This window comes from Carcharhinus amblyrhynchos, chromosome 21, assembly GCF_965287045.1.
Source record: "Carcharhinus amblyrhynchos chromosome 21, sCarAmb.v2.hapA, whole genome shotgun sequence".
Lineage (NCBI taxonomy): Eukaryota > Metazoa > Chordata > Chondrichthyes > Carcharhiniformes > Carcharhinidae > Carcharhinus > Carcharhinus amblyrhynchos.
The window spans coordinates 10,814,834-10,827,891 of NC_137344.1; the positions used below are offsets into that span (position 1 = coordinate 10,814,834).

General features: G+C 41.7%; 1 protein-coding gene across 1 annotated transcript in view; it reads right to left on the reverse strand.

Moving 5' to 3' along the window:
• rptor (regulatory associated protein of MTOR, complex 1) overlaps positions 1–13,058 on the reverse strand; it is a 443,649-nt gene that overhangs the window by 85,371 nt on the left and 345,220 nt on the right. Inside the window, exon 24 of the mRNA XM_080209484.1 lies at positions 7,977–8,087. Within this exon, the coding sequence (XP_080065610.1) occupies positions 7,977–8,087 (111 nt within the window). The remainder of the gene's footprint in view (positions 1–7,976; positions 8,088–13,058) is intronic.

Below are 13,058 nucleotides of genomic sequence, written 5' to 3' on the forward strand. Positions count from 1 at the left end.
ACACACTGAGGTGCACTGAGGGAGAATTTAGCGTGGCCAATGCATCTAACCTGCATGTCTTTCAGACTGCGGGAGGAACCCACGCAGACACGGAGAGAATGTGCAGACTCCACACGTTCCCAAGCTGGGAATCAAATGCAGAATGGTCCAGAATTTTCTATATGTGTTGAAATCCCTATTCTCCAACCCAGATCACACAAAAAAGTTACTGACTTAGCTTTCTATGATTGTTCAGGCCCATATTCCAGTGGAAAATCCTTCCACAGAATCGCTACAGTGCAGAAGGAGGCCATTCTGCCCGTCGAGTCTGCACTGGCCACAACCCCATAGCTGGCGCTGTGAGGCAGCAATGCTAACCACTGTGCTACCGCGCCATGTAAATGTAAATGCAGAAAACTAAAGGAATTAATTCAAAATATCTTGCATACCTTAAAATGATTTAACTGAAAAAAATCACCATTCAGTTAACAAGGCAATGGAGTCACTTGCTTGAACACAAGCTGGTCAATACAAAATCTGTATGAACATGTCCAGCAGTGACACCACATAAAGAAATAGCATACTGTTCCCACAGGCTTTACATTATCCACAAACTTAAATTTGAGACCGTTCAATAAAATTGCATCAAAAATGCAATTGTGTCACAGTTTGAAAAAAATTGAAGGATTGACGTAATTGAAGGAAGATTCCAGCAGGATAGCCATAAGTTCTTCTATGATAAAATACAGGCCATTATTTACTTTCTCTGAACTGTCCCCATAAAAGGACTTGGACATTAATTGAAAAGTTTAGTTATTAGTGTCACAATTGGCTTACATTAACACTGCAATGAAGTTGCTGTGAAAATCTCCTAGTCGCCACACTCTGGTGCCTGTTCGGGTACACTGAGGGAGAATTTAGCATGGGTAGTGGTTGAGTCACTGCGTATGCATCAGTTGGCAGGACAGAGCTGGACAGTTGTGTGTTCAAACTCCACACAAGGACCTGAGGGTAGAAACCCTGGCTGTGACTATTCGACACATTCTGAGGATTGCTGCGTTGTGGAAAATGGGGAATTATCCCTTGTGTCCTGACAATATTTATCCTCGATCAATGTTATAATACCTAACCGGCAAGTCTTTCGGACTGAGGGAGGACACCGTAGGAAACCCAAGCAGACACGAGGAGAACGTATGGACTCCTCATAGATAGTAACCCAAGCTGGGAATCGAACCTGGGTCCCTGGCACTGTGAGGCAGCTGTGCTAACCACTGTGCCGCCCATGGCTTGGACATTAATTGTAAAATTTATTTATTAGTGTTACGAGTAGGCTTACATTAACAATGCAATGAAGTTACAGTGAAAAAAGATGGTGCATTTCAGAATTATGGACTCAAATTCCTCATTTTGCTAAGAGTGGGAGAAGGCTGGGTTCTGCGCAGCAATGAATGAGCTGTTACAGAACTCAGAGGGTCACATCACTTTTACTAGTGTGAACTCTGAGAATGTGGTTTTGTCAAGTGGCAACGAAAGACTAACAACTAATCTTGGTGCACTCGTTATAACAATCCTTCTAATGCTTCTCAAGCAGCTTAATCAAAGTCTATTATTAACTAGTGTAAGTACTGTCTAATCATTCAGCTTTGGACAGCACAGGTGCAAGTATCTGAATACCAATCGCAAAAAAGCTCAATTAGCAACATGGTTCCACAGTGGAGATAAGAATAGTCATGTGTAGACCATCACACATGAATACCAATCAACTATATCACAGAGAGGTATTACAGGCACATCCAAACGTACTCTATGCCCACAGGAATCGTTGGATAGAGACAACTTTGGTCATTTCTCAACTCCCAGGCCTGGTTTGCTGAAGCCCACCATGGAGTTACTGCCACTTGCGCTGTCGAGATTAGCACACAGCAAGTATTGAATGCCTGATGCTCCTGTCACAGGGGCCACATTTGATAAACTATTTGTATGCGCTACAATCAATCCTGGATGTTCGTTCTGATCCATAAAGAATGACTATGGTGAAGGTTAAGGCGAGAGGAATTGATATAGCCGCCATGATTATAATTTACTTTCAAATGTCAAAACAATTGATTAGCTCCTTACAACACAACAGGGATCAATATGGGCAGATAATTTTAAATTGCAACTTTATAGAGACCTGGAAATATTGATGCAAATTACTGTATTTTATCTGTCAAGCAATATAAAACTTACGGAAAAAAGATGAATTCCTAAAATTAACAGAACCTCTGACAAACACCACTATCTCAAATCAATGTTTCATCCCGGAGCAGTTCAAATCTTTTGCAACAATACAATCTGACAACTTAATTATCTTTGAAGTCTCAATGTGCTATTTATTTCTAAACAGAACTTGAAGCCTCTTCTCTCCACATTGCCTAAGTAGAATTAATCAAATCCAAAATATGGAGAAGTTTTATGAATTCTCATCCCAAGGCCTAGGGTGGAGCTGCCAATGTATTTTACATAAGAACATAAGAAATAGGAACAGGAGTAGGCCATCTAGCCCTTCGAGCCTGCCCCGCCATTCAACAAGATCATGGCTGATCTGAAGTGGATCAGTTCCACTTTCCCGCTTTCTCCCCATAACCCTTAATTCCCTTGTCTATCAGAAACCTATCTACCCGTGACTTAAAAATATTCAGCGAGGTAGCCACCACCACTTCAATTTTACCTGTTGTCACTCTATTAGGCTATTTTCGTATTGATAACCCACAACTTTGTTCCTTATTTTACATAGAATGTAAGCAAGACTAATCTTTCAGTAACATGAAAAACAACCCAAATTGCCTGTCACAAACTTCCACTTGTTCTACATCAATGGGGACAAAGTAGAAATGGTTGAGAGCTTCAGGTTTTTAGATATTCAGATCACCAACAACCAGTCATGGTTCCCCCCCCCCACCGCTGCCCCATGCTGATGCTACAATTAAGAAAGCCCACCAACACCTCTACTTTCTCAGAAAACTAAAGGGAATTTGACATGTCAGCGACAACTCTTGCCAACTTTTACAGATGCACCATAGAAAGCATTTTTTCTAGTTGTATCATGGCTCCTGCTCTGCCCAAGACTGCAAGAAACTACAAAGGGTCATGAACGAAGCCCAGTCAATCAAGCAAACCAGCCTCCCATCCACTGACTCTTGTCTATACTTCCTTCTGCTTTGCAAAAGTAGTCAGCATAATTAAGGGCCCTACTCACTTTCATCTTCTTCCGTCGGAAAAAGATATAAAAGTCTGAGGTCACGTACCAGCCAACTCGAGCAGCTTCTTCCCTGCTGCCATCAGACTTTTGAATGGACCTACCTCACACTAAGTTGATCTTTCTCTGCACTCTAGCTATGACTGTAACACTACATTCTGTACTTTCTCCTTTCCTTCTCTATGAACAGTATGCTTTGTCTGTAGAGCACACAAGAAACAATACTTTTTACTGTACGTTAATACATGTGACAATAATAAATTAAAACAAAAATCAAGGCCCTCACTTTTGCTCAGATGAGAGGATGCTGCTTGTATATTCTCTTGCGAATGCTCAGTGAAGAGCAGGTATCCTGCCAGTAAATGAGGGAATTTAATATATTCGGCCATTCCTCATTTTACCAGCGTGCTATTTTGGAAAAGCACGTGTAAAGTGATGTGTTTTGATTTCTCTCTAAATTGTATTTAATATAAACCTGTCATAAGTGCTCAGAATGGTCAAATGATTGAGAAAATCAGTCTGTACAGTGTTGCTCTCGCATTGCCACCCTCCTCCCCTGTTGACAAGGAGAGGCGAATGCTGTGCAACAATTGGGAGGTCCAGTATTTCTGAGGCTAGTTTTATTCTGGATCAAAATAAAGAAATAAAGTTAAGCTTCTTTGTACCAGCATGAAGTTTGGTTTATACTTTAGTTTTAAAGTATTAACTTGAATATGTGGAGCGACACCTTATGTTTTCAAGCACCTGATGGCAGGTGTCTTCCAATACAAGAATGAGTCAGATTAAAATGGAAAATAAGGAACAAAGCTGGGAGTTATCAACACAAAAATAGCCTAATAACGAGTATGGAAATTGAGTTCTGTAAAATTGCTATTCAAATCCGTAAGAGCGGCCAACAGTTTAAGTAACAAGGCCCAACATAAAATTGGACGCTCTAAACATTGCCAAACTGCAAGCAAAGACTGATGGAATGCGGACGGACCAAGATTACCACAGGTTAAAAAGCCAACAGGGACCAGCCCAGACCTGTCTTGCATACTGAACAGAGGTGCTCAACCTTAAAAATGAGAGAGTTGCTATGATCTAAAACTCATATGAGGTACTCAGCCAGAACAACAGCCACAACGGACGTGTGAGAAATGGATGGCCAAGATGACCTGGTCTAACCTCATTGGGTGCTGTGACCCCATTGGCTGAAAGCCGGAGAATATTCCGGATGGGCTCAGAGACGGGGATAAAAACAGATATTGAGGGACGACCTCCAGTGAAAACTCGACCGGCTTGTTGCAACCACTGACGACAAGACCACTGAGTTCATCTGCCGACGCAAGCTCAATAAGAACATAAGAAATAGGAGCAGGAGTAGGCCATCTAGCCCTTCGAGCCTGCCCCGCCATTCAATAAGATCATGGCTGATCTGTCGTGGCTCAGTTCCACATTCCCGCCCTCTCCCCATAACCCTTAATCCCCTCTCTTATCAAAAACCCATCAACCCACGTCTTAAAAATATTTAGTGAGGCAGCCTCCACCACTTCAACGGGCAGAGAATTCCAGAGATTCACCACCCTTTGAGTGAAGAAGTTCCTCCTCAACTCCGTTCTAAACTGCCCCCCCTTTATCTTGAGGCTGTGCCCCCTAGTCCTATTATCCTTTCTGAGCGGGAAGAGTCTCTTCACCTCTATCCTATCCATCCCATTCATCATCTTATACGTCTCAATGAGATCTCCCCTCATTCTTCTAAACTCTAATGAGTACAAGCCTAGTTTATTCAGCCTCTCCTCATAGCTCAACCCCCTCAACTCCGGTATCATCCTAGTAAACCTCCTCTGCACTCCCTCCAAGGCCAAAATATCCTTGCGTAAGTACGGCGCCAATGAACTGAATCTAACAGCCTTGCCAAATTCATGAAAGCAGGTGGTATATGTGTTTTCCAGGCTGTTAGCCTAGTTTGGGGATAAGTTATTGAGCCATTTCTTTAACTTGTAAGTGTTTTAAGTATGAGCCACAATCCTTTATTTGTCTCAGAAAGAAAGAGCACCTGGGTAAAAGTGTTGGAGAGTAGTATCTGGTTGAATGCCTGTAGGAATATTTCACAGGCAACATAAGAAATACTGTAAATATTGATTGGAAGTGCCTATAGAAATAATCTAATCAATTTATAATCTCAGACTCTGGTCACTGCTATAGCTAATACCTAGCATCCATTAGCACTGATTTACAGTGTACAATGTTACACAGAATTGCCCGTGTAGCAGTTGCTACTCATTTTGTCAAGTAAATCAGTCCACTGAAGATTTGCTACTTAACTGTGAAGTAACTTGGATTATATCTATGCATGTCTCTTAATTGCTTTATACCTAATCATCTTCAAATACTTCATCATTGACCTTCCCTCCATCATAAAGGTCAAAAGTGGGGATGTTCGCTGATGACTGCACAATGTTCAGTACCATTCCTGACTCGTCAGATACTGAAACAATCTATACTCATCAAACACTAGAAGACCTGGACAATATCCACACCTGGGCTGACAAGTAACAAATAACCTTCACATCACACAAGTGCCAGGCAATGACCATCTCCAACAAGAGAAGATCTAACCATCGCCCCTTGACTTTCAATGGCATTACCATCGCTATATCCCCACTGTTAACATCCTGGGGGTTACAACTGACCAGAAACTGAACTAGACTAGCCACATAAATACTGTGGCTCCTACAGCAAGTCAAAGGCTAAGAATCCTGTGGTGAGTAACTCACCTCCTGATTCCCCAAAGCCTGTCCACCATCTACAAGGTGCAAATTAGGAATGTAATGAAATGCTCTGTACTTGTCTGGATGAGTGAAGCTCCAACAACACTCAAGAAGCCATCCAGAACAAAGCAGCCCGCTTGATTGGTACCCCTTCCACAAACACTGAATCTCTCCTCCACCAACAAACAGTGGCAGCCATACATTCTACAAGATACACTGCAGAACACGCTAAGTTTCCTTAGGCAGCACCTTCCAAGCCCAAGACCACTACCATCTGGAAGGACGGCACGGTGGCACAGTGGTTAGCACTGCTGCCTACCACAGCGCCAAGGACCCAGGTTCAATTTCAGCCTCGAGTGTCTGTCCGTGTGGAGTTTGCATGTTCTCAGTGTCAGCATGAGTTTCCTCTGGGTGCTCTGGTTTCTCCAACAGTCCAAAGATGTGCAGGTTAGGTGGGTTGGCCATACTAAATTGACACTTAATGTTCGGGGGATTAGTGTTAGGAGGATTAGTAAAGTCATGGGCCTGGGTAAGATTGTCATTGGTGCAGCTCCATGGGCCGAATGACCTCCTTCTGCTCTGGGGATAAGTTATGGAGCTGTGTCTTTAAGTTGTAAGTGTTTTACGTATGATTCTATGACAGAGATACCTGGAACACCACGAGTAAGAGGTACTTCTTCAAGTCACTCACCATTGAACTTGGAAATATATCATTGTTCCTTCACTGTTGCTGGGTAAATATCCTGGAATGCCCTCTCTAACAGCACTGTGGGTGACTTTCACATCTGGCACTGTAGTGATTCATGAAGACAGCTCTCCACCACCTTCTGAAGAGCAACTAGGAATGTGCAGTAATGTGCTGGTCTGGCTAGCTATGTTCACATCCCGTAGATGAAATTTTAAAAAACTGTAACCAACATCTGATGCATAACTTGTGGCCTAGCTTCTTTTTTGATGATCTGGTAAAAGTTAACTTACTCACTCAACAGCATGAGGGTAACTTAATCAATAGTTAGTAAAATAAATTACACTGTACATCGTGTAAACTTGTGAAAGGGCTTAAGCCTGTTACTTTTGATCCTGAAAGTTGCCCAGACTATCTCAGATTACCCTGGAAAGGCAAGTTTTCTCAAACATTTAAGCTATAGGTGAAGCTAGCCATTTCACACTGCTACTATGCAGTAGTAACATAAGGGTATTTTCCCCTAACAGGATTGTTCCATCAAATCAAAAAGATGTTATATCACAAATGAGCAATGTGATTTAGGAATTACAGTGCCTGTGTGATGCTAGGTATGTTGACCATACGTTCCAAAGTCTGTCAGATTGTATCAAACAGTGTGTGCCTTCCTCTGTTCACAACAGGCAAAGCACAGATTATACTCAACCAGCCTGTACTCGAGAAACACAAAACCATATCCAACATCAGATGTGATTCTATGATGGGACAACATTTGCTAAATAATTCTCAGTGTGCTAAAAATTACACTGACATCCAGTTTAAGATAGTCAGTTGGGTTTACAATATGGGGCATTTGCCTGCACTGGAATATAGATACATTAATATACATGACCTTGCTCTTTGCAGACAGAAAGAACACATACACACATTGCACCTGTTTCAGCTGAAGAAAATAAGTGACAGCCATTCGCTGGGTCATTCCTCAGGGTAATATCTTGACCGGAGTAAAGCTGCCTGATTTAAATTTTCAAACAACACTCGACAAGTAACTGTCGGTTACTATTAACTGGTGCATTCACCATGGCAACACTTCTACCAATCAGAATCCACATGCCAATCAGCGCCACCTTCTCCGAGTATAAAGTTGTTGTTTCCCTGACATTAGTTTTCTTGTATTTGTCCTGATGAATGTTAGCTAAAAAGTTTCAACAAAATGACTTTTAGCAGCAATACCCGAGTTCTGTACCACCAAACGACTATTAGTATTTTAATGATCAATTTATGATAATGTATACATCAGAAAATCAATAGCTAGTTAAATTACCTTCATCACAGGCTGTGCAAAATATTTTGCGCTCCAATCACAGAAACCCGTTTGCATAGTCGTAGACATAAAACTTTTGTGCCCAACTCCATCCTCTGAATCTTCAACGGTCTGTAAACATAAAACAAATTTTAACTACATGGCATACACATCACAACATCTTAGCTTGGCCATTTGCAAAATTTAAATTTTCACCATCCCATTTCAATTTAGGCTACAGAAGAATCAAAGTCCTAACTGGTCGTGCAGTCCTAGCTGAACGATAACATGTGCCACCTACAATTATGGGAAGCACATATGTCTGAGGCAGTGAATCTCCACCCAATATCCCTGAATTTATTTTTATTATATACATATAAATATATATACTCCATGTCAAGTAAAAGATTCTACACATTTAGATTTCTTACTAACATATTTTGGAGACTATGACGTGATGGCACAGTTGTTGGCACTACTGCCTCACAGCGCCAGGAACCCGGGTTCGATTCCCAGCTTGGGTCAGTGTGTGTGGAGTTTGTACATCCTCCTCGTGTCTCCGTGGGTTTCCTCTGGATGTTCCAGTTTCCTCCCACAGTCCAAAGATGTGCAGGTTAGGTTGATTGGCTATGGTAAATTGCCTGTAGTGTCTTGGGATGTGTAGGTTAGAGGGATTGGGGCGTAAATGTGTGAGATTACAGGGTTAGGTACTGGGATGGGATTGTTATCGGTGCAGGCTCGATCGGTCGAATTGCCTCCTTCTGCACTATAGAGTTTCTATGATTTCCTGTCATTTCAGAACCACAATTGACCACAAGAAAGAACTGCAACATACAAAACCTTTGACTCTGAAAGATATAATGACAGAGTACAGTCTAATAAAAAAGCAAGCTTGCATTTTCAGCTGAATTCAAAGCAAGATTTGCAGCAAGACTTGGGAGTGAACAAAATCTCACCTCATCGCATTAAAAACAGAATCAATAACGACAACTTAAAGAGAGGAGGAAATAGTGAATTTGCAAATGAAACCAGAAACAGAAACATCAACAGCAGGTCGATTTAGCTGTGAAGGAGAGAGAAAGGTTAATACACGGGGTATGGCCCTTCAGGAGATCCTTTAGATGCTGACTGCTCTTCTCTGCATTTCCATCCAGTATTGAACCCCTTTCTTCTAAAGGTATATTTTAGATGTTTAACCCAACAAACTGTATTACTTGAAGAAATGTAATTTTCCTGGTATTTATGGAATCCCTCTGTAATGAACTGCCAATCACAATCTTCAGTGTACAGCAATAAGTATGCTGAAGGATTACTGGAAGATACAGAAGAAGAAAACGCAGATTGTGTGGAACTTATCATTAAGCATCTACTCACTTTGATAAGTATTAATTATGTTTAAAAAGCATAATAGAAATTTGGGGATATGAAACACCCTAATGGAGATTAAGTGCTGCTAACATAGAATCACAGAATCCCAACAGTGCAAGAGGCGGCCATTCAGCCCAACAAGTCTACACCAACTCTCCGACAGAGCATCTTACCCAGGCCCTTTCCCTGCAACCCCCACATAACCTACGCAACCTTCCAATAAGCAACATGGTTCAAGGAAAATCAGATTTCTTTAAACAATGAAAGCTGGAAATGAAGACGTCAGCCCTGGTTCAGGGGGAGCATGTCTATCTGAGACATAAAGTCTGAGGTTCAGGCTGCACTCAAGAGGTCTGTGTACATAGTCGAAGCCGAGACTGTGGGAGTACTGAACTAACTGCAAGTACCACTTTCAAATTAGGCACTGAATGCACTCTCAATAAATTGCAGAAGAGTGCCACGGCACTATCTGAAGAGAAAGAACTGAGCTTTCTTGATGCCCTGGCCAATACTTATCCCCCAAACCATAGTCCGAATAAATGATCTGGTCAATTATAGTAAGAAGTCTCACAACACCAGGTTAAAGTCCAACAGGTTTATTTGGTATCATAAGCTTTCGGAGTGCTGTCCCTTCTCACCTCGTGCTACCAAATAAACCTGTTGGACTTTAATCTGCTGTTGAGAGACTTCTTACTGTGCCTATCCAGGTCTAATGCCGGCACCTCTACATCCTGGTCAATTATATTGTTGTTGTTTGCGGTATATGTGCAAATTGACTGCTATGGTTCCTACATTACAGCGATATTCATTGGCTGCAAAGTGCTATTAGACTTCCTGAGGTTGTGAAAGATGATTTATAAAGGACAGCTCTTGCAACCTTGGCACTTATCAAGAGGAACTCTATTCAAGTGTAGTACTCTTTTAGATAAATGGCATAGCAGGAATATTAGGCCTGCCACTGACTAACACCAAGTGTTCCTTGAATTAATGAGCTGATAACATAATAATAGACATCTTGGGTATCTTGGGACAATTGCTGGTATAGAATGTTAAGTTTTATCTACCCATTTACTTTTATTCTCTGACAGGGATGCTCAGAGATACAGTTCCTTTGGGTTTCTTACATTTGACATGGAACATAGCACAGCCTTTATCACAGCCAGCATAAATAAGTCACCTTTGTTAACTCTGGCTGACTGCATAAAGACTATCAATTGCCCTTTTCTGATTCAAAGAGGGTTACAACGATGCACAAATGATATAAAAAAATGAATATATGTATTTTGTAGTTGGCTAAGAGGGATCTATATTAAGAACAAAGAGCAAAGAAAATTACAGCACAGGGACAAATCCTTTGGCCTTCCAAGCCTGCCTGAATTAAACCTCCTTACCCTTCCATATCACTCTATTCTCATCCTATTCATGTATTTGTTCAGATGCCGCTTAAAAGTTACTATTGAATACGCTTCCACTACCTTCCCCGGCAGCAAGTTCCAGGCACCCACTACCCTATGTAAAAAAACTTGCCTCATACGTCTCCTTTAAACCTATGCCTCCTTGTAAATGACTCTTCCACCCTGGGAAAAAGCTTCTGGCTATCCACTCTGTCCATGCCCCTCAATCTTGTAGGCTTCTATAAGGTCACTCATCAACCTCTGTTATTCCAGTGAGAACAAACCAAGTTTCTCCAATTTCTCCTCACAGCATTAGTCCACGGAGAAATGCCCTTAGCAACCCAAGTTGACATGTTTCATCAGCACCACTAAGAAAGTGTCCACAGATAACCAAGATTAGTAGCTCACTTTTATTATCTTAACGAGAACACAATATTCTGATTAAACTACAGTGGTTGTTGCAACCAATGGCTTTTGTGGAAATAGAGATTTGCTAGCATTTTTTAAGACCTACCATCACTTTCCTGAGTTGTTTCTTAACAAATTTAATTAGCTCTGACTATTAATTTAACTTTTAACTTGACTTTCTTTTATCAATGGAGTCCTGAGCTCTCACTTAAGTTTCAATGTTTGGAACAGTCAAATTTAGTAATTGGAATACAAAATAGATCTCCTTGTTTCCTGTTTATAAACACTGTTGGGGCTGGGGTGGAGGAGCCAAACAGGACAGACGCATGTTATTTTCATCATAGTTACATCAGACAAGATAATGCAGTTATATATCAATGCACAGGACACTTGCCAGCAAAAAATAGGTTGTCAAAGATTTCTCTATTTCAGTATCTCTAAGGGAAAGCAAGCTTCTTCAGCAAAGCAGTTCCTCAGACATTTCTGCTTAATCAGAACTATGTACTGAGTAATAAATAGCTCTCAAGCCATTTGCCTTTCATAATAATCTGTACTGCTGTCAATTTAAAAAATACAAACACTACATAGTTGACACAAAGTAAAAGATTGTAACGTTATCTCAGCTGAAGGAATAAAATAAATGATTCATCTGAGGTGATGCTTGCTCTCAACAGGAAGTTAGTTTAATCATTGAGGAGGAGAAGGATAGTCATATTGAAGGTAGCTCGTTACTGCTAGTGATTTCAAATCATTCCTCTTGTTTACAGCCAAATATCACAGCACTCAAAATGCCACCAAGACAGATCTGGAATTCACTCGAATCAGCCTTTCACTGCAAAGCCCACCTCCCGCACATTGACCACCTCTGTCCCTGGCTCAACCCGTCTACTTTTGTTACCTGAAGCTATATGCCAGTGCTCTCTTGGTCAGCCTCCCACCTTCAAGCCTCCAAGTCGTCCAGCTCATCCAAAACTCTGCTCCTGTACCTTAATCCACACCAAGTTCAGCTCCCCAGGGACATCCAAGCTCGGTGACCCTATACTGACTTTCAGTCTTTGAAATTTAAAATTTTGAAACTTGTACTCAAATCCCTACATGACTCAATCCCCTCCCTATCTCTACAGCCTGCCTCAGTATTACTAATCCTCCAACAGCTTTGCATTTCTCTGTGAATCCCACACTCCCTTCACTCCACCATGGGCAGTCGTACATTCAGCCATCTAAGCACTAAGCTCAGGAATTCCTTCCCTGAATCTTTCTTCTTCTACACCTTTGAGAACTCGCTAAGAACTTACCTCTTCAGTCAATCTTTTCATGATGGCACAGTGGTTAGCACTGCTGCCTCACAGTGCCAGGGACCCGTGTTCGATTCCTGGCTTGGGTCACTGTTTGCGGAATCTGCATGCTCTCTGTGTCTGCGTGGATTTCCTCTGGGTGCTCTGGTTTCCTCCCACAGTCCGAAAACGTGCGCTCATTAGGGGGACTGGCCATGCTAAATTCTCCCTCAGTGTACCCGAACTGGTGCAGGACTGTGGCGACTAGGGGATTTTCACAGTAACTTCATAAGAAGTTAAGAATTAGGAGCAGAAGTAGGCCACCTGGCCCCTCGAGCCTGCTCGGCCATTCAATAAGATCACGGCTGATCTTTTCGTGGACTCAGCTCCACTTACCCGCCCACTCACCATAACCATTAATTCCTTTACTGTTCGAAAATTTATCTATCCTTACCTTAAAACCATTCAATGAGGTAGCCTCAACTGCTTCACTGGACAGGGAATTCCAAAGGTTCACAACCCTTTGGGTGAAGAAGTTCCTCCTCAACTCAGTCCTAAATCTGCTTCCCCTTATTTTGAGGCTATGCCCCCTAGTTGTAGTTTCACCTGCAAACAACTTCCCTGCTTCTATCTTATCTGTTTCCTTCATAATCTTATAT